General features: G+C 43.0%; 1 protein-coding gene and 1 pseudogene across 2 annotated transcripts in view; one reads left to right on the top strand and one right to left on the bottom strand.

Annotated features, from left to right (window-relative positions):
- Window positions 1-10,296, bottom strand: part of TBC1D12 (TBC1 domain family member 12) — a 50,155-nt gene extending 39,859 nt beyond the window's left edge. The window contains exon 1 of one of the 2 annotated variants that reach the window (XM_063132896.1): window positions 9,328-10,296. In XM_063132896.1, coding sequence (XP_062988966.1) covers window positions 9,328-10,079 — 752 coding nt within the window. In that variant the 5' untranslated portion in view covers window positions 10,080-10,296. The remainder of the gene's footprint in view (window positions 1-9,327) is intronic. The other variant, XM_063132897.1, reaches the window with a different exon arrangement.
- Window positions 10,297-15,229: 4,933 nt separating this feature from the next.
- On the top strand, window positions 15,230-16,865 carry LOC134402250 (ATP synthase F(0) complex subunit B1, mitochondrial-like; annotated as a pseudogene).
- Window positions 16,866-23,285: the final 6,420 nt, after the last annotated feature.

Raw genomic sequence — 23,285 nt, forward strand, 5'->3', positions numbered from 1 at the left:
AAAATAGAGCACTGCTCTAGAGCTATCTACACTGCTTGGCCAGGCTTTGAAGTACTGGAACAGAAACTGGATCATGACACGGCAGCATGAGGCTCATTACTTCAGCTGACCAAAAAAACCAAAAGGAAGAGAGAGAGAGCTCCCAAGTCCCTCCACACGAATTGCTTCAACATTGTAAAGACATTATAAGGCAGCAGGTTAAAGCCTTGACAGCACGCTTTGGGAAAGAAAAGGCTGTAATGGATTGGTGGGAAAGGGTACAAAGTCATGTGGAGGAGGCAAATTCCACAGATTGACTGAAAATATCTGTCAAATTTGGTCACATGCTTTCCCTAGTGTCAGTCATATTTGCATTTAGTGTGTTCCTTACAATAGGTAATAATTCAACAGCAATTCAGGCAATAACTTTAAACTGAACTCTGAATTCTGATTCCAAAGGTAAGCTGTACAAGTACTTTAATGTGTCTGATACATGCACTAATTGAACCAATCAGCTTTTACACATTAGAATGAAACTATTCTGAACTTGGTTTCATAAAGCTAAAGTTATTCAGGGTGCTTTTATTCCTGTTAATGAAGCTTCTGCTTCATCTATTGCAAGTTTAATTCTGGCTCATCACCTGCCAATCACTTGTTTGGGCAAGTAGCAACTTCTCCCTGGCAAGCACCTGCGTAGAAGCTATATTGTGCTGTATTAGCAGGACACATCCCTGTTCGGGGGGGGGGGGGGGAGTAGAGAACCTGAACCTGCAGCCAGCTTTGCGCTGCTCTGTTGCAGCCTTAAAGAACTAAAATGGAGATTCAGAACTACATTCTCAACATTACAGTGTTACGGCCCCTGCAGTTTAGACTGTTTCCCAGAGGTCCCTGGTCTAGTTCTCACTGGGGCCGTTCAGGAGACGCTTTAACCATGGTGAATAAAGCAAAAGGCCTTATTCACTGTGGTTAAAACCATGGATTAAGGTGTCTTCTGAACAGGCCCATTGATGTGGTAAATATATCTGAGCAGACTACAGGGGTGTGTGTATGTCACACAAGTTCCCTCCACGCAGAAAGTCAGCAAGTGCAGCTTAGCCTTTTCTCTGATATCTTAGCTTTCTATGTGGAAAGAGTTATTTTATATTGAGGAACATTTCAACTCATGCAAATCCCTACCTGTGGTACAGTCCAAACACAAGTTTATCACTTCAGTGAAAACTAGATTTCTACAGTAGTGTGGAATCCACAGAAATCTCAATATCCTATGCTTTGCCTTAGATAAGCTAAAGAACAGGCTCACTGAAGTGTATACAAGACTCACATATAGGTAATTAGCAGCCAACACTGTGTGTTTTCTAACTGTTGAATATATAATTTAAGGTAGGAGTGAGCAGATGTCAGGCTTGCGTGATCAGCTTTATTCTATAGTAAAACCCTGAGAGCCACCAACCAGAGCCTAATGCAAAAGATATATACCTAGAATCAAAGAATTTGTTTTGAACTGAATGAAGCTCCAGGAATGGATTTTTCATTTCAGCAATATAATTTAAGGGAAAGGGGAATTAATTGTGTTGCTATTGTTAAACATGTGGGAGTTAGCAAACCTTGCCAATCTACTGAAAATCATCCAGAGATCTGCCAGTGGATCCAGATCTACCTTCTGCCCAGTCCTCATCAACAGTAGCTCTACTATGCTTGGAACAGCCTGTTTCACTCTTTAGGAATGCACAGAAACCATAAACTTCCAGATATATAATGTGATATTTACAGAAATCTGAGCCCATATACTCCCATATTATACTATGAACATGATGGCATGTGAAACTGTATACATAGTGAATATGGGAGGAACTGCCTAGGGTGTATTCAAAACAATGTCCAGTCACAGCACAAGGAGCTGAGCAGCAATGTGGGTTCTCCGGAAAATTCTGAATTTAAAAAAATTCCAGAAAAAAATCCAGTGCAAATTAGATTTATTTGCACAGGGTCATTTACTCAGGAAATGCTTCAGTTTTCAATAGAAAGTGTTCTGTTGCCTGCAGGGGTCAGCAACTTGCAGCTGGAGCTGTAGGCCAAAATATCTGGAGGACCAAAGGTTGCCAACCCTTGCCTTACAGAAATCTAATTTAGCATATTTATTTTACTTGTGATTAGTAAACAAAGCATTTTTAAAAAAGTACCCCATTTTTTTTTGTCCTGATACATCACAAGTATATGACCTCAAATATTTGAGGAAAAATATAAAAGCACGTCGAATGTGATTTAAATTTTGTAATATATAGAACGTTTTATTGAAATACTTTTAAAAATGTAAAGGCAACAGCATATGCTTTCCTTACTATGTTTAAATTTAAGGGGGGGGAACCAAGATACTGAAAACTGTTGACACGCTAATTAATTTTATCAACCCCCCCAAAATGTCCATGATAAGTTGACAACCACCCATCTATTTTTTTCAATGGGGAGCGGTATATAAATATTCTAAATAAATAAATAAATAAATATTTTAACAAAGTTCAACTCTCTTCCACTAAAGTTGTTGGGGCACCTTCAGTTTTGCTATCGCTATTTATTAGTTCCATTCGACTGAGTCATATATGTATTTCACTGACATATGTATTCTCTCAGGTACTTGCAAAGTACAATCACCTGAAAAAATATTAAATGTTGAAACTGCCAAGCTTGCGTAATAATAATATTGTATTTGCAATTGGCATTTTTACTAATGAATTTATAGAACATTTGTTGCAGAAAAATAAAGCACTAAAAAAAAATCCAGAAGATTTTTTTGCCCCACATCACTCATTGTGAGATCTTTTACTCTTTCCTTCACGGGGACACAACTTCTAATCTGAAAAGCTGCTGCCTAGCTTCAAAACATACAAGATCACATACAAGTCAGTTCCTGCTACTGAAGCACAAGTTTGTGCAGAGATAATCACAGGCTGCAGAATCAACTGCCACAACACACAATTGAGACAAGCATGATTAAGCAGGACTAGGTAACAAAAAGGGAGGAACATCAAAAAAGGATTACATATTTAATTACTGAATATTGACACTTGTGTTTTCTAATACTTATACTTGTTGCTGAACTATTATAACTATCTATAATTCCATCCTAAAAGCAGAATAAAACATTCACCTATTCTAAAGATTTCTGTAATTTCTTGATATTCCTGATATGTTCAACATTGTGCAAAATAAAAAGAGAAACCACTTTATCAATGCCAGCGTTTTATTTTCTCTTGTCTAAATGGCTAGATTCATACATCACACTAATCCATGGAGGGTGGCAAGTTATGCTGGGAAGGTGTTTATGCAAACAACCTCCTGTGCTCCCTTCAGACAATCAGGCAAAGAATCTATACAGAGTAGTTTATTTCACACACAATTTCGCCTCTCCTCGTCTTGTAGTCTTCTGGCTGAGCTGGGAAGATATCCCAGCTTCCTCTGTGGTGAGAATAGAGATGGCTTGAGAGGGACAAAGCATGACAGCGTTTTTACCCACTCTTGCTGAGCAGCTCTATAGGCAATCTCCATAATCCGTGCCGAGTAACAGACTAACCCACCGTAGGTAAAATAATCCTCATTACAATTCATGTGCTCTCAGGTGGGTGGGGATGGGGGCAGGGGGGGACATCCCACCAACAACATGCTAAAACCATCATGGGTTGTTCTGGGAAATAAAACATCATGGGTTAGCATGTTGTGTGAGCCCACTCACAGATACTTACATGGATGCTTCTCAAATTCCCTCTTTAGTATATCAGTCAAGGGGAAAACATAGCAAGAAAACCCTTAAGCAGCAGGAAAATAGCAATTAATTTCTCTCCCACATTCACATATGCTCCCTAACAATGACATACATAGACAGGTCCTTCAAAGTTTAAAGTAATAATGGGTTTTAAGTAAGCAGTGAGCTAAAGGTCCTGTAGTTATCAATATACATATAAATATAACAAGAAGCCATGTCCAGTTGTTCAGATGCAATTAGGTTAGAGCTACTTGATATCAAATTCTTTGGCCAATGCTTCAGCACAATATTTGTGAAATTTTCCTTGTTTTGCCCTGAAAGAATTATATCCTTTAATACACAGAGAAAACCATAAAATTGAACAAGTCTAGTGAGCACAAAAACAATTGCAAGTTTGGTATAAACAACTAGGCCTTTGGTCACATGCAACTTCTTGGTGATTTGCTCTGGAAGCTTATCTACATCTTATTCAATTCAAGAGAAGAACAATATAGCCTTATGATTAAAAGTGCTTTACCAAATGAGCCCACCACCTACCACTTGAGAACCAAAAGAACAAACAAAAGAATATATTGATGAAGACCTCCAGTTCCATGGCAAAAGAAATGAATGATCTTTGAAAATCTGACACTAATCAGGGGAGCTTTTAATTTTAAAAAGTGCCAGTAGCATTTAGGTACGTTGGATCCCTGCAGTCATTGGGTTACAGAACGTGTCATTTGTTGAACTGTTTTACCTTTCATATACTTGATATTATCAATAGCACTTCAGAATATACTTAGGTCCTAACCCTCTTGTGGCAACTCATGGGCCACATGTGGCATTCAAGACTCACCTAGCTTCCAGACTCTCCCTATTGCCAAATTGTTATAGATGGTGTACCTCTCTAGCTTCCCCTGGAGTCTAAAACAAATACTATACTATTCTAGCTGGTATTATGCGGTTTGTCTCTCAATAAGATTCTTGGGGGGAAACCCTAAATAGTATGGAAGACTAGAGAATCTTTTAACATATTTGAGACAAACCATGGGTTAAAAAAGGCCCCCTTTCTTGTAGGAAAAAAGCTTACTAGGCAACCTTAATTCAGATTCGGGGTAGGAGATGGCCAGCTGTCTGTGCACATCTGTATGCAGGACTTCAGGCCCCACTCACCACCAGCTCTGCACATCACTGCCGGCCAAAGCCCAACCACTACCAGCATGTAGACCCCTATGTACCATGTTATATGGATCTAAAGGCCAAGATGGTTCCGTTCTCCCATCAGTCCTAAACCAATATCTGTTTACCACTCCCTATGAGCAATAATTTCAGCCTTGATTAACAGGATAGGTTAAGCCAGTGAGACTAAACAGCTTCTACCTGAAACAATGTTGCACAATATGACATTGACTACTTCTACCTGGCTTTCTGTTTAATGACAACATTCAAGACACACTGTAGACTTGTTCATAACTAATGTTATTTAGGTTTATCTTCTGTATTCTATATCCTTATGCAGATATAAAGTCCATTATCTGTTAATATTACAGATTTTGCTTTGCTCAGTTACTGGAATAGAATTAGGCATATTGTACCTCTCCACACACAGGATAGCTGCCAATTTGACTCATAGCATTCAAAAGGTGTGTCAAGATCCACCTCTACTTCCTCCATTCCCTTTTACCAGCCCACTCCTTGTGAAAAATGAAGAGAGATATACACACAAATCGTGGAAGAAAAGTAAATGAATGTTGAATATTACAAGGAACACTAGTAGTGTATAACATCTTCGACTACAACATTCACACTTGTGTTATTTTTCTACTGATTTAGGGCATACTAGTTGGTACACACAGGGCTGCACTGTAGACATTGGCTATAATCCTACAAATTGCTCATTGGTTTCTACAGCCTGCTTGGACTGAATGTGCTTGAAACTAGAACATATACTTTCCTTGAAATACTAATATCCTGCTTAAGACTTTTGTAGACTGGGATCTGCAAATATCTGCAGATGACCTGCAATTTTGTCTCCAGCAAAACAACCCTATTTTTGTAATAATTTAAAAGATATACAGAAAATCAAAGTTTAAAACCAAGTTTACCAAGTCAAATTAGAAACTAGTATTTGACCTAGGCAAAAAAATATTCACGCCTCCTAGACCAGGGCATTGTTCAACACTCTGGATCAAGTTGAGAAAAGGTGAAATTGATACCTGTGAAAGTCATTCAGTACACAGATAAGTACTGCCTCCACAGATATGAGAGAGAAACATTAAGTCAACCAAGAAAAACAACTTTAACCTGCAATCAATGTGAATTAAAACTGCAGAATGTTTGGTTTCAACTATGCCACCAGAATTACACTAAAAAAAGTACAATGGCACAAGACCACCAAGATGATAAATTATGGTGTTTAACCTACATTTGTGCCAGTTTAATTTGTTTTAATTGGAACAAAATTAGATTTCAGAAAAACCACAAGTGCAAGCTAGAGCACAGTAAAACTTGCCACCCCACACTGTACTGCTCCAACATTCAAGTTTAACAGCTTTTCAATGAGGTTATGTGAAGTCTTATCCGCAAACACGCCTGTAATTGAATGGGGAAGTGTATCTACATAATCTCCTCTATTCAGTTTGGAGGTAAGTAAGCACCAAATAAACACAATTGTTTAAGTTCCCTCTCATAGCACCAATACTGGCAGCATTAGACATGAAAAAAAAATCTAACAGATTATATCTTACAACACAATCCTTTGCAAGTTTATTCAGAAGTAAGTTCCATTATGTTCAATAGGACTAAGTGAGAGCTAAGAAAACATGCATGAAATATGCCAATACATATTACAGTTTCACAAGAACCCAAAAAAAAGAGAGAATAGTTTCCAATACTTATATTTAGCGATTTGTGTCTTTTCTTACTCACTGCTAATTTTTGTTTGTATGCAACCCCATGTGGTAAAAACTGAATGCTCATTTATAAGAAAGAAAGAGTCATCATTGTCAAACCAAAAATATGTAAATTAAACACACCAAAAGCCCTTTAAATAAATTGTCAAATAAATTGTCCCCAACATTCACCTACATGGGAAAGAACTTTAAGTAGCCTGATTAACTTTGATATTTAGCAATTTAGATTTTTGAAATATGTTATCACTGTGGCATAATAATATGACCAAAATAAAGTTTGTTTTAATTAAAAGTACCAAATATTGAAATATAACTGATTTCATTGAGCTTTCATTTTAACAACCTGGATTGTTACCAGTCTCTATATTAAGTTGCCCCATACTGAATTTGTAAAATGACTGGATTGTGCCATCGGTTCAAGCGTAACTACATATTGCAACTCCTGATTACAATAAGATGCGCGTGGGAAGTTGCTGTAACTCAATTGTTAAAAAGCGCATGCTCAGGAGACATTCACCAGCTGATCTCCAGGAAAGAGAATTACAACCCATTATTAAACAACTTATGGTTCAGATATGCCAGCCTCCAATACAAATTCCTCCATGTAAACTAGGTAGAGGTTAAGACTTGTTGCTCTGCTTTTAAGTGTGAAACTGAAGTAACTACATAAATCAACCTACAAATAATATCTTATTATTGGGAACAGGGAAGAAAAAAAAATGAGGAAGAATGGAGTGGGTGGAACCTTGAATAGGAGCACTTCACACTACAATATTTTGATTCAAATTGCACTTGTACAAAAGTAGCATCAACGTGATTTGCAGATGATAACTCAAGAAACTGCAATATTATCTCATTATGATCTGAGGCAGAACCATGGCCAAATTAAGCCCACGGTTGGCATTTGCAGCATATGTCTATAATTTACAACTAAGTCAAAGTTGTAAGGCAACTTCAGAACTACCACTGTTCCTCAGAGTTCACTAACAATCCGAAGAAGGAACGTGGTTACCCAATCCAAGGAACGCACAGTGATGCTGAATGTGCAGTATGTATCACTCTCCCACCAATCCTCCTCTCAAGACAATGACATAACAGTTACATCACCACACAACTTCGAGATATTTCAGACAGGCTTGTCCATTTCAACTCCCTTCTCTTCTTTTCCCCCACATATCCGCAATCTCATTGGCTCTCTTTCAGTTATATTAGGCTAGAGCAGTGTTTCCCAAAGTGGGTGGTACTGCCCCCTTGGGGGTGGTGGGATTGCATAGGGGGGCATTAAGAGGCAAGGTGCGGCAGAAGAGCACTATGACGCAAAGGGGCAGCAGGGGAACACTAGAGGTGGTATTTTCCGTACCAGGAGTTTTGGTTACAGAAGGAAATTTCTGATCGCTATCCTGCACTATGGAGAGTGGTTCAGAAGCTCCTGGTTGCATTTACAACATCATATTTGGTGGAAAGTGGTTTTAATGTGGTCTGCCTACTTCTCTCCAAGCAAAGAAATCGACTCCAGATTACTAAACATGGTGATTTAAGACTCATGTTAAGTGACTTTAAAACAGACATAGGGAATCAATCAAATCAGTGCTAGTTATTTATCACGGTGTGTTCTTTAAGACAACACAAAGAGCAGTCCTACTCCTAGAGTGCAATCCTATGCATGCTTAGACAGAAAGAAGCCCTAGCATCCCTCCAGTCAGCCATGATTGCACCCTTAAAGAAGGATATAACATGTGCTTGTTTTGTAACATCTGAAAATACTTTAACATATACTAACAAAGCAGTATGTGGATTTCTGCATCACCCTGCTTTTGAAAAGTCTGCTTATACTTTCTAACCAGAAAATTCTTCTTCAATCAAAGAGAAGTTACATCTTAGATCCAAAAAGAGATAGCTTTGGCTTTCAAGACGCTGTGCATAGCAATGCAATGAACATGGGATTCCACTATTTAGCAGGTCATCTTGTACAGAGCCCCAATTCCCAATTCCCTGTCCACATGGCAGTCTTCTGTTCAGAAAAGAAATTACTGCAGCCCAAACACATAAAAACAATTCTGCAGCCTCAAGTTTATTGATAGACCTCCAATTTGGGACACAACTCAGTTGAGGAACTTGGAGATTGAGCATTAAATAAATGAGCTTAAGAAGATCAGGAGTTGACTATAGGACATCTTCTTTACAGATATTCAGATATTTAAAGCAATTCTCCCAATCAATCGTTTCTGCAGAAATTAATGGGCCTTCCATAATGAGTACTTTAGTACAGCTTGACCAAGCATTTCCTTCTTCCACAAGGATTTCCTTTTAATCGTTAAAAGTCTGTTCTGTACTCCAGATCAGTCCCATAATAATTGAATGGGATGTACAAAACTGCCATTGTACTACCCAGAAAGCCAGTTTTCATGGGAGTGGTAAGGGACCTCGTAATTAAGCATTCCATTACTCTGCAATGGCCACAAGCAAAGTATTTTAAGTAATGCTATAGAGATTCCCACCCACCCATCATACTTTCAATGCATGTTTACAGAATCTGTAGGGGGTTCTAGCTGGCATTAGTGGCAGCAAGTTCGGAGCTGAGAGGGTGGCTGTTGTTCCGGTTCAGTAACCGAGGACAAGGTTGACATCCCTTGCATGCGGCACACACACACGGTACCTTTTCCCTAGGAACATCAGGGAGCGGTAGGATGAGTCACTTACCTCGTGAAGAATTCGGCGAAGCTGGACCCGGCGATGACGCCCAGACGTTTGGCCCGATCCCCTTCCTCTGGGCCGGCGGCAGCTGCATTGGCGCCGTCGGCGGAGGCGAGGCTGGGTGGCTGCTGCGGTTGCAAATGTTCCGGGGCGCTGCGGCGGCGGCTCACCTCAAAGGTGTTGCGGGAGTTGAGGTTGATGTCCATGAAGGCCAGGGAGGGCAGGCAAGGGAGCGCCCTCGCCGGGGAGGACAAGCTCTCGGCCTCCTCGGAAGCCGGCGAAGGGCTCCCCGAGGAGGAGGAGCAAGAGGGCGACGGCGACATGGCCGGAGCCGCTGCGGCAACCCCCGCCAGGCTGCAGCTCTTCAGCGGCTCCTCCAGAGCCACCGCGCTCTGGGCCCCCGGCAGGAAGAAGGCGCAGCCGCCGTTGTGGAGCTTCTCGTCGCCGCGCTCCGAAGTCGGAGGCTCGTCGCAGATCGGCAGCGGGCCCTCCTGAGGCGGCGGCGGCGGCAGCAACAGGAATCCGGCGTCCCCGTTGGTCATCCTCCCTGCGCCGCAGGCGTCCCCGTTAGGCGGCCTCTTGCCAGCCAAGTAGCGCTGCAGCCGGGCCCCGCGCCCCTCTCGGCTCCCATCCCGCTCTCCGTCCGCTTCCGCGTCGTCGTCCTCCGCCTCCGCCTCCGCCGGCGCCTCCTCCTCCTCCCGGCCCGAGGGAAGCAAGGCTGCGCCGCCCTGAGCTCCGGCATCCTCCGGCCCAACCATTTGCCGACGCAGAACCCCAGGGGAGCCAGCGGCGCGGCTGGGAGCGGGGAAGGGGGAGGAGGCGGCGGGCCGGCCCCTCACGGCGGCGCCGCGGCGGCACCCACGGAAGGGAAGAAGGCGGGGCGCCGGCTGCTGCGCCCGCGGCCGCTGCTGCTGCTGCTGCTGCTGCTGCTGCCGCGTTCCTCAGCAACGCCAGCCGCTACCGTCCCGCACATACGACTACGGCGCCGCTGCTAGTAGTGGTGGTGGCAGGAGCGGCCTAAGGGGGCCCGGCTCGCGCAGGCGCTTAGAGCCCCAGCAGCAGTCATAGCCGCGGTCGTCGACCATAGAGTCTGGCTCTTTGGTGCGGAAGTGCAGCCTTGTAAACATCCGGTGCGGTACAGAAGCCGCGCGTCACACCCAAGACAGGCCGACGGAAGCCTGTCGTTGTACCGTATATCTTCTAAGGGTCCCGCGTAAGACTACTGCATAGTCCGCTTGGTAACAGTTGCTCGAACAACACCCGTTGCCGTATTCCATCTGTCAAGTGCATATATATATAAAAAAGTCGTCATTTTTTTTACCAGTAACCACGGGTGACAGGCTTTTTATAATGGGCACATTTTAGATACCAGCGAGCCAGCTGGGTTTTCTTCTTCATTAACTGAGGGCACGATCCAACAGTCAAGCCCCATTGATTTCAATGGCAGACTGAGCACGGGTTTGTCTGGGGCATGCTGGGAGTTGTAGGACTTTTTTCTGTCTAAACATGCATAGGATTGCACAATTAGTTGAATTTAGTTCCCAATGAACAGTGCAATCCTATATGTGTCTACTCAGAAGTAAGGCCCACTAACTTCAATAGGACTTTCTCCCAGGTAAATATGTATAGGATTGCAGTTAGATAAACTTAGTTGAACTTAGTAAATATTGAAATCAATGGAACTTAAGTCACAACTAATTTGTCCAACTTATTTAAAAACTATATAGTTCAATGAGACTTAAGGCAAGCTAATGTAGTCTGGATCCAACTCACAGTATTTAAAAACAGTGTTAACCTTAAACCTTAAAACTATAACCTTAAACTAAAGACTCACCCATTTATTATACCATAAACTCATGGACTATAGTCCATTTTATCAGAACTATATAATGCCTGTGACCAAATTAGACTTGATGTATGCCAGTGTGTGCAGTCAGAGGCTCCTCAGACAAAAGCATTTCTCAATAATTCAATAGGAAACTGAATCCGCCACAATTAGTGTCTGAAACCATCTTACCCGTCTGTGGGTTTATGCACTGGCATGCATATTGAAACGGTTAGGATATTTTCACAACAGAAATCTGAAATTCAGTATACTTGGAATCTATCACTCTGATTATTAGAAAAATCTCAAAATGCACCCCCTCTCTCTTTACCTTAAAATATGACAACCTTATAACAAGAACCCACTATCAAGTGCATAGCAAGCCAAATCACAGACTAGATGAGATATAATGAAGCCCACTCAGATTGAGGGAGAAGGCAGAAACTGGGACAAGCCACACCATGGGCCAAAAAAGATAGAACAGATGTACAAAAGATGTACAGCACCATGTACATTGATGGTGCTATATAAATTAATAATAATAATAATAATAATAATAATAACTTCTTTAAATTGGTATCGAGCATGTATGTCTTTTTTCCTTTGTTCCTTAGAGTAATTACAAGGGACATGATCCAGATCTTAAAATCCCTCTTATTCCCCATTCTAGGATTCTGATCCAGATTGCGATGGGTGGGGGGGCTCTGCCTACTCTAGAGTAAAAATGAATAAAAGATGTAGCTGCTAGATACGGATTTTAATTAATGTAAATTTTGGTCCTAGTGTGGGACTTCCCTCTTCACATGTTTTAACAAGCCTTGAGTGATGGATGGAGGGGAGATTTAAAGTAATAGCTAATCTGTGCTTGCAGAATGCAAGTTATATTGGTTGTCATCAGCAAGCAAGGTCCTTTCTTCTTTATGGCTGAACTGTTGGGATGTCATGGAACTTTCAAGAACATTCTAATTGCTAAGGGGAAAGGCTCAGGGCATTATCCAAATGCCATTCAGGGCATTATCCAAATGATCTTACCCTAGTGGAAACTAAGTTCCGAACTAGATGCAAGAGGTGAATCCAAGTAAAGTTATGGTTGTGCAAGCACAGTTGCACAAGTGGTTTGGCATTGTGCTTGCACAACCTGTTGTACAACCATTTGTGCCTAACTCTTGCGCAACCTGTTGTGCAACTTTCCCCCCCCCCACCAGTTGCACATCCTGCCTGTGCTACCATTGCACAGGCATAATGGGCAACCACTTGTGCAACAGAAAGAGTCAGTGGAACTCCACTAATGCTGTTTGTTTGCGGAATGACACTGTTGGATACTGTCCTCAGTCATAAAATGTTAACAAATGCAGCAACATCTATGACTAAAATGAAAGATCGGTTGGGGTAGCCCTGCACTGCTTGGGCCCTGGTTACTTGAGCCTCTCTCCTGTGTCCCACCATTGGCAGACTCGCTCTCAGGAGCGGGGTGCCCTGATGGTCCCCCGCTACAATTTGGAATCTGCAGGGGCCAGGGCTTTTTCAGTGGTTGGCCCCCAGTTATGGAACAATTTGCCACTGGAGATTAGACAGGCTCCCACTGTCAATTGTTTCAAACGCCTCGGTAAGGCATTCTTATTTTCACAAGAGTTTGTGGGAGGGGTGGTTTGAATTTTAATGTGGGTTGAGGGTTTTTAGTGGAAATTGTTTTATGTGTTATTGTAAAGCACCACAATGAGAGAAATGGCGAGGTGGCGCTATAAAAATGTTTTAAATAAATAGATGGTTCACACAGAAATAGTAAGAAGGGACAGAGAGAGAGAAGGAGTGTGCCAAAGAACACATAACAGTTGCATGTATTTTTCTCATTACTTTCTTTATATTTATTTTAAAAAATGCAGTTGCAGAGACAGGTAGGGTTTTTATACCCTTTTCCCTTCTGGAAGTTTTTCTGCTAAAAAAACCCACAACACCTCCTCCCCCCGCCACTTTTCACCACATAGGAGAAAAAGCAACTGGGAGGTAATATTTAACAATACCCCCCTACCAGGAGACAAAAAATTGAAAACCTCCTTCCTCCATGTGGTCTTTGGTTGCAAATTGTTGCAACCAGGGCCAGCCTAGGACATTTTGCTGCCTAAGGTGAAGAGCAAGATGGCACCCTGTAAAAACCCCGACTGTCCTGGCAGTTGAAACTTTCTTCAACACTGGCAATGGGACATCATTTTCCACCACACCAGAAAGTAGCAGGCTAGCTTAGGTGATACAGGGCAGGCTAGGTGGCACTCAGCTCATTCTTCCGACGCTTTATTATGTCCTCTCAGAATCTACTGCCTGAGTTGACTGCCCCTAGTTGCAGCTTTCACGTTCAGTTAAACAAGAAAAAGAAAATGTCAAGAAAAAAAATAGACATGTAATTTTGTCCTCAAGGATGTTGACCAGGCCAGAAAGCTGAGCGGAAAGTTAAAGAGATAGAGGCCAGCATGGTGGCTGAAAGAAAGAGGACAGAGGAGGCACTGGGCTGAGAAGGAGTGACCCAAGAGAAAGACAGGGAAAGGAGACAAAATACTAATGTGACATGAGGTGGGGCAAGGAGTTCGAAAGAAAAAGAGCCATTGAGAAAGGAAAGGCTGGGCGAAAACCTCATATAGACCTAGGAACAAGAGTAGTTATGTGTTGTTGATAGGAATAGTAAACCAACCAACTAGAAAGCTTTGCCAAATATTGAGTCAATATAACCAACACAATATTTGGTGAAGGTTTCTAGTTTAAAATAATCTGAAATACAAAAAATAAAACCCCATGGGAACTTGGCAGTGCAATCCTATGCTATTCATAAATAAGAATATTGTATTGAATGGGGGGTTCTCCAGGAAACTATGCATTGGATTGTAGCATTGAACATTTGTAATTCACCCCCCTCCCCTTAATACAATTTTGTAAAGGACTGAATATATAGAGAAGGGGGTGGAGAGATTGGGAGACACCCAGACAGTGTATAGTATAGCATAGAAACAAATCCTTTGGAGAAAGGAATATTCTATTAAAAGATGCCAGGCCAACTTAAAAGTATTCCCCGTACACTTTTAAACTGCAGGGAGTATCTTATTGCAGAGACCAAAACAAGTTTTTCCTGTCCTAAACCAATCTTGTGTGACAAACTCAATGTCAAGCCCCTATTATTTTGTTTACGGTTCATCTAAGAACCTTTTTTTAATCCTGCATTGGATCTCTTACCTTGTCATTTTGGATCTGTTTGGTTTTAATATTACAAAGCTCTCTTTCCGCAGGTTTATAACTCAACCATAAAAGTACATTCCAGAGTAGAACTTGGCATGAACTATCTCCATCTGGAAGTTAAATATTTCACAGAATATTTGGAAGCATTCACAATTGCATTTTTTTTAAAAGGCTGTTCAAGAGTTAAATGTTTTTTTCCCCATTATCATGCCCCTTTTAATTCATCATAGCTCAGTTTTGGAAGGCTCTGTTAGGAAATCCAGGGTTCAACTGTCTGGGATCTTAGAGGTTTGATAGGAACTTTGGGAGGGACCATCAAGCAGTGGTAGAGCACCTGCTTTGCACTTAGAAGGTCCAAGGTTCAATCTCTGGCATCTCCAGTTCAAAAAATACCTGATCATGTAGCAGGTGATGTAAAAGAAGAGAGCAGCTGCTAGTCAAAGTACACAATACTAGGCTAGCTGGTGAATCGCCTCACCCAATATAAGGCAACTAACTATAGGCAGTATCCAATGATGCCCATTCACTGCTAGGAGTGCTGGACTAGATGGACCCCTGGTCTGATCCAGCATGGTACTTCCTACGTTCTTAACATGTCAGTAAGAACCACATATTTAATGTGCGAAAAACCCAATGCACATCTGAAAAGGTCCATATTCAGTCTGTACATTAACCTGGGAGAATGCCTAAGATTACACATGCCTAAGATTGCAGTGTCAGTCAACCTATCCCCCTCTCTCACACATGCACACCAATCCAGTAGTTAATATTTATCTACCATTGTACAGTTCATTTAAGGCCCACCAAACTGGCTGGTGGTTCAAAAGGGGTTGCAGGCTTGCATCTAGGCCCTAGGGCTGCTAGCCACTGAGCACAACTAATCATGCATGACTAGTGTTGGATCAGGCCCAAAACGCTCTGTCACTCAAATAAAACCTTTTACGGAGGCTGCCATATTACTGTTGTTGCCGGGGGTCACGGACTGAGAAGGCAGCATTATTCAGGACATGATGCTGTCCCATTTGGCCTTACGCCACCTGGCCCTGGCTGGTCTGAACAGCTTGGTGCATTCTCTATCTGTGGGAGTGGTGCAAGTATCAAGACCACATCACAAAAGTCAGCAGCACTTGGCTCCTCTGCCATCTCTTCCAGTGACAAGAGGGAAAGGCCACCATAGAGTCATCCCTGAAGAAATTTTCCAATATGTATACCCTAAAATGGGAATCTGGGCCCCTCTATGCTTGGGACTAGACTTCTGCTCTATCTCCTTTCTAATGAAGTTTACGTAATTAACCATGAAACAATTTACGCAATCGCTATTGTGGGAATGCTGATCTATGGAGTTGTATTGCCCCATCCGTAGGCTTTCAGGTTTTTCCAGGGTTGCCAAAGAGACAAAAGTAGCCGGATTCGCAGGTTTGCTTACAAGGAGACAAAATTTATTGGCATATCCCAATAAAAGTGGACCAGACTGCGAAAGCTTCCTGCACAAAAGACCCTTCTGCAAAATCTGGACCCCCACCCCTTGGCACAAGAACAATTATAGCATAACTGAACTTGGCATTGCTGTCAAGTTAAGCTTAAGTGATTAATTGCATGTTGTTAATAACAAAGCAGCTCTTCTCATCATAAGAACCTATAGCATAAGTCTACATTGTTGTGAGAAACAAGGCACTACTTGGCATTTCTTTGGCACACATAAGCATCCCCTTCACCCAGGTGCACTTACTAATTGGATGGAGAGACACGAATGTCAGCTCATTAGAGCCTCCAGATACAGTACCAGGCTACACAGATAAGACACTTGCTGTTCTCATGAGATCACTGTAATTGTGCTTTTGACCCATCTTTCCCATAACACAAATGAATGTTGCTGATGGTACAGAAGGGAATAACAGTTTGCTAGCTTCTGGGTGAAGCAAAGGCTTCTGGGTAAAGCAGCCATTCACCCAGAAGCCTTTGCAGGCAGCCATGGTTTGCTAGCCTCCAGGCCATACAGGAGTTAAGAAGTATAGTGCTGACATAGCAGCTTTTGCTGATAAACTCAATGAGGAAAAATGGCTGCAGCAGAAGCTGTGAAAAATGATAAGATAACCCATCTTGAGAAGATAATTGAGAAGGAGACGAAAGAGCAGTGGAGGGCTGAGGGTCGCCACTACCTCTTTGATGCCAAGAGGAAGAACATTGCTATGCTGCAGGAGACCAACAATAGGGAGAGGCTTCTTGTTGTATACAATGAGGTGAAGAAGCGGCTAGACTATCGAGTGGCAGTGCACATCTCAAGCAGCGCATGGAACAAGATCATATGATCATTGATCAGTTGGGAAGAGTGAAATGTTAGGCAGAGTTAGGCCCAACAGGAGAGCATTGCCAAGTGAACCTTGGATCTGAAGATGCCGTCAAAGACTGCACTTGCCACTGTCTAAATACAGCATTTATTTGTGACCCTATTTAATCTTATGACACATTAATAAAACATTTGCACCATGTACTCAAATAAGAAGTCCCTGCATCGAGCCTTTACGTTCTTTCCACCAAAAGCAGCCTATAGTTACAAGGCTTCCCCTTCCCCTTTAAACATTTACAAAACTGCATTTCAGCAAAGTCAGTAGAGATATTTCTAGACATCATCCTTGAATTACCAATACCTGTTCAACCGATACATTATTAATTGTGTTAATTACAATAGTGTGTCTAACGAGGATCCAGTCTGCTTTGTGCTACGATAACACACACAACACATACAGTTCCTATTTCAAAGGTTGGTGAAGCAATAGTATTAAGTTCTCACATGAATTTTAATTCCCTGCTCTCTTGTTTCTGCTCTCCTACTGGGTTTTCCCCAGTCTTCTTCCATCCGTTAAAATTATGATGATCCAGAAAGGAGGCTGGTGTGGTCCAGATATGTGCTGTAGCCATTTGTATTAAAGTTGGTTCCATACCTTGCTAAATTAGCTGCTGTCTCTGCCAAAAAAGAAAGGAAACCTCCATTTTTACTGGCAGCAGTGGCAGAAGCAACAGAAACATACATATATGATTTTCAGATGGGTAACTATTAGTCTGTTGCACAAATACAACAGAGATTGTGCACTTAGTACAAGAGTCTGGAGAAGATTGAGGGGAGACATTATAGCAGGTTGTCACACAGAGGAGGGCCAGGATCTCTTCTCGATCATCCCAGAGTGCAGGACACAGAATGATGGGCTCAAGTTACAGGAAACCAGATTCTGGCTGGACATCAGAAAAAACATCCTGGCTGTTAGAGCAGTACGACAATGGAACCAATGACCTAGGGAGGTCGTGGGCTCTCCCACATGAGAGGCCTTCGAGAGGCAGCTGGACAGCCATCTGTCAGGGATGCTTTAAGGTGGATTCTTGCATTGAGCAGGGGGTTGGACTCGATGGCCTTGTAGGCCCCTTCCAACTCTACTATTCTATGATTCTATGACTCAAGCTGCAATTCTTAAGTGAAAATAGGTTTCCTTGAGCTCAGTGAGACTTAGAGTAGACATGCACAGGATTGCACTGTTAGCAACTAAGGATGCAATCCCATGCATACTTAGACAGGAAGAAAAAGAAGTCCTACAACTCCCAGCATTCATCAGCCATTTACTTGCCCACATCAGTGTGTTCATTTCAAGGCTTCACACATTAAAGGCATTGTTGGCGGTTTAACTTCTCGTACTATGTAACTTTGGGAACAATAAGACATAAATATACAAGATCATATTTTATGTTGTGAGATTGAAATACCATTTGTAATGTATTTCCAGTTTAATTAAGGTTAAAATTCAAAGAACAATCACTCTCAATCAATCTTAAAATGGTAGAAACTGATGACAGAGGTATCAAGGACTGTATCTTTTGTTAACAGTGACCTCATAGGCACTATTTAGGCATCTATGATGGCCACACAACTAGGACTGGCTTAAGGAATCATCCTGGTTAGGCAGCTGCTAAGGGTCCATGAGCTCAGAACGGCCCATGCCTGAGTATCATCAGATGGGGGAAATCGTGTTTCCCTACTGAAGCAGCAACAACCACATGGCCCATTCAGTGGGTGTCTTTATCATGCTGCTTTTCCTGCACACAGCAGGAAATGGTGGCAAGTTTCACTTCGATAAAAAAAAACAGATTTACCGGGCCTTTTTTTGTCACAGAAAAGACCAGAAAGATGTACGGGAGGTGGACGTCGTCATCAAAAGGACCCATGAAAATCCAGCAGTGGTCAGTAACAAGCGTGCAATAAAATGCTCATCTGATGTGGCTCCCTGACTCCTGAAATTAAATTTCCTTGGTAAGAAGCAGGGAGCTAAGTCAGTGCATTCAGCTCCTACTCACAGTAGTTGTCTGCCATGTGAAATTACCCAAATGCAATTTTCCACCTGGTGTCAATAGCAGGCCAGGCACTGCATTGGGGGTCATTTAATATTGTGGGTAGCTACCGTCAATAGAAGCCTAATGCCAGCTCAGCTCCCAGGCCACTGCCACTCACATTCACCTCCAGAAATGTTTCCCCAAAGGATGGTGGGAGCATTTTTGCATGGTAGACAGGCCAATGCTGGACTCCCACCTGCACTACCAACCTACTATATTAAATGACCCCAAATGCAATCCCCAACCTAATATCAGGATGGGAATTGTACTATTTGGAGTTGTTTAACATGGAAGGCAGCCAGTGCAAATGGAAGCTGAATGTGGCTGGGTTGCCATGCAAATTTGCTCCTCCTGCTGCCTACCAAGACATCAGTGGCATGGTGTAACCAGGGCTCACAGGGATGCAGCACCAGCACTTCTTTATTAGGAGGGACAATATCCCCTTCAGGATTCCCTATTTCCTCTGAGATGTACAAAATTATGCATGGGATAGGGAGACATTTTTCTCCTTCTCCCATAATACTAGAACCCAATGGGGTCATCCCATGAAGCTGACTGGCGGGAGATTCAGGACAAGATAAAAGGAAGTACTTCTTCACACAGCGCATAGTTAAACTAGATATAGTGATGGCTACCAATTTGGATGGCTTTAAAAGGGGGTTTGATAAATTCCTGGAGAAGGCTATCAATGGCTACTAGTCCCGATGGTTATATGCTACCTCCAGTATCTGAGGCTATAAGCCTATATACACCAGTTGTTGGGGAACATGAGTGGGAGGGTGCTTGTGAGTCCTTGGTCAACAGCTGGTTGGCCAATGTGTGAACAGACTGCTGGACTAGATGGACCCTGGTCTGATCTAGCATGGCTCTTTTCATGTTCTTATGTTCTTTGCTGAGCAATCACAGTGCCTGGGGGTGGGGCAGGGGAATGCATTTTCCCACCATCTATGTATTGTTCCTTGTTATAAAGCAACGCAATGCACTTTGGGGTGGCTTGGCCTTCAATGAGCAATTAAGACCCATTAGCTTTACAAAAGACCTCCTCTTGGAGATGAAAACTGATAGGAGTGGTTTATTCACATGGATCAACACAGCTGCCTGCATGTGTGGACTCTCCCTGGGGGCATGCCTATGGGGATTATCATGATGAACATCTACACTTCAAAATATTACATTACACCACTGGTTGTCATTGGCAAGATGAATCATTGCTGGGTTGGTGGCGGTTGCAACAGCAATGGCAGATATGTAGGCAGGAGAGAACCCCATAGTGCGGAGGGGGGCAATAGTCTGGGGGGGCATCATAAGCACCCAGCGTCCCCTGAAGCCCAGTGCTTGCCCTGCACACAACCACTTTGCACACCAGTGTCAGTGGATGCACCCCGCTAGAAGGAAAATGGCCGTACCATCACAGTACCAAATTGTGGTTTAGACGCAGAGTTTCCTAAAATGGAAGCACAGCCAGGAGAGAAGACATCTATATCCCCAGCAATCAAAGGGCTATAGGAACACCCTCATTTCTCAAATAACTAATTGCCTGTAAAGGCCATTTCTTTTGTTACAGCCCATTCTTTGCAGGAGCTTTCCATTACAAAATGTAATCAAAAAGGCCTTCTTAAGATAGAGACAGATGAAGAAGCTGTTGGTTTTGTTTGGCTCTTTCTTAAAAAAAGAATCAGGACAAAAATTTATTAACCTATAAGTCACAAAATAATTTGACAAAACGTTAGCCTTCAAGCTTTGCCAATTCATTCCCCTTTATCTCAGATTTAATGTGGCCTTTTCTATACCAACCACATTGTCGGGTGCCAAGTAATAAAAGGAAATCAAATTGTTTGCAGACGGGGTCACAGAGTGGCTTTTGTTCAAAGAAAATGACTACTCGACAATGCAAAATTCCAAGCCTCAAAGCGCCCTGGAGAAGCAGACGTTCTGAGACTGCTTGGCTATGAGCCGGGGCCTCCTGCCCAGAGCACTTACACGACTCTGCAAAAACAGCTGGACTGCTCAGCTGGAAAACAGCCCTGCAAAATTCTGAACACGTGAAAGGTTCCAGTGCAGCTTGGTTTCAGAGCACATGATCTGTGAGTCAGAAGTTCCTTCTTCAAAGCTCAACCATCCATTCACTGATCAGTGGCCTTTTAGGCAACTGAAAGCCAACGACAAGGATAGGACCCACACCTAAGCCAGAGCCCAATGACAAGAACTCCCTGGATTTGCTCTTTCTCTTCAGCATTTCAACCTCCTTGTTCCCCTGCCTCTCGCTCTGTCCTACAGTGATGGTGAGAAGGAGGAGCAGAAGATACCCCTGCCTACTTGCTCACACTGGCTCTCTGGCTCTCAAGCAAGGTAGTAGCAATAAGGAGGAGGAGGAGCAATGGCAGCTAATGACAATGGTAGCGAGAAGGTAGACTCAGGCCATGGCTAGATGAGGGGGTCGGAGGGCGACGATCTCGTGCTTTTATGACCGTGAGATGGTTGTCCTCGTTTACACGTGATGTGTGACATCAGGGCCACCATTTTGGATTTCAGTTTTTAAAGGGAAAGGAGCGCATGAGTGCTCATGCGCAATCGGTGAGGATTTTTTAACAACAACCTCCCCCCACCCCATCCCCAATGTGCACAGAGCACAAAGCTCCTCGAACTACCCATGACGTCCAGCCACACATTCTGCGGTTTCAGGATCATCCCGAGACCATGGAAAAAGCAGGATTAAAATGTAGGACCATATCCTGGGCCAAGGGACGGATCATCCCTCCCTGCTCCCGGGATCCCCTGTGCATCTTGTGGATGTATAGGGATGATCCCGGGACGATCCCAAGATACTGGCCTGGTCTAGTCATGGCCTCACTGAGGAAGGGCCCCCATTGAGGGTGTCTTGTCAAAAGGCCTGTGAAACCCTGGCGCTAGCACTGAGGCAACCCATTTTCTCTCAGCCTCAACTGCCCCAACCCCATCTGTAATATGGGGACAGAATTCTGGTAACCAAATTGTAGGTAACTATAATAATATGTTTACTAGAATTATATATTTGCTTTTCTTTGAACACTTCTAAAAAGCACTGTATAAAAGGGACGTGGTTACACATTTGTTCCCTACGTCCTCCAAGGAGTTTAATATACGAGGCGGTGTAAAAGGTTCTCCCCTCCTTCTGTTTTATCCTCACATCAGCCCTGTGCGTTAGGTTACGCTCAGAGATAGGGACTGGCCCCCTGGTCACCAAATGAACTTCATGGCTGAGTAGGGATTTGAACCTAAGTCTCCTAGTTTGGTACTCTAAGCACTAGACAAGACTTCCCCAACCTGGGGCTTGTCTATACACCGTTTAGCCCATGGTGGCTGCAAGTTGGCCCTGTGTTGTTTATATGACGCAGCCGCCACCTCGAAGCCACCTCGGACTTTTCCCATGAAACTGCGCTTTTTAAAAGTCACTGACTTACCAGAACTTTTCCATTTGCTTCATAGTCACTATCTTCTTTATTCCATCATGTCGGTGGTGACCTCACTTCAGATTGAGGCTGGGGATGTTCCAGGGGCAGGTTGAGGCCCAGGATAGATCGCAGGAAGCACAGGAAGGCCAGGCATTGGACAGGTGCTGCGGCTTTTTTGGCCAGAAAGCCTACACTCCCTCATGCTGTCGAGATTTGCCATTTATTATTATTATTATTATTATTATTATTATTATTATTATTTATTTATTTATTTATTTATTTATTTATTTATATAGCACCATCTATGTACATGGTGCTGTACAGAGTAAAACAGTAAATAGCAAGCATTTCCACTCTGCAGCTGCAAAGCCAAAGGAACAAGCGGCAAAGCGGCGTCATCAAGACACACACACACCGGTGCCTTCCAAATGGATTTGACCAGCAGTTCCCATAATTCCCAGCCAGAAGTCCATCACATCTGGGGCATGTCTACACGAAGGGTTTAGTGTGCACACCGCCATAAAGACAGGAGCCTGGAGGGGTCCAGGTTTAGGGAAGCTGCAATAGGCTATTGGGAGAGCATAGCCAGGATCTGAAAAGCTACTTGATATCCTGGCATTCCAAGTGGAATTTTTTTCATTTATCTTCCCTGAACAGCAGCCTGGCCCTCATGCAGAACCTATTCTGGCAAATCTACTCAGTAGGGGGAAAAATAGTTTCTATATGGCCAGGGGTGCCATTTGAGAAATTCAAGCCCAAAGCCAAGGTTCTTTTGAATCCAGCACAGGTCTTCAGCAATTCTGCAGCTTGTACTGCCTGAGCACGCTCCCCCCTCACTTGGCAACCCTATATATAAGAGTTGGGAAACCAGTTTTAGGTGGGGTGCTCCCCCAATGAGAGCTCCATGGGCCAGATGATGTCAGTGATTTCCACAGCACAGTTACATATGTTGCATGTGTCTATGTAGATAGATAGATAGATAGATAGACAGACAGACAGATGTAAAATCATACTTTGTATAAATATTTTTCATTAACATAGAAAGGGCCGCTAACTCCACTTTTAAAAGAGGATCTTTGTGCCTTTGATTCCTGTATAACAGGGAGAAG

This window comes from Elgaria multicarinata, chromosome 8, assembly GCF_023053635.1.
Source record: "Elgaria multicarinata webbii isolate HBS135686 ecotype San Diego chromosome 8, rElgMul1.1.pri, whole genome shotgun sequence".
Taxonomy (NCBI): Eukaryota; Metazoa; Chordata; class Lepidosauria; order Squamata; family Anguidae; genus Elgaria; species Elgaria multicarinata.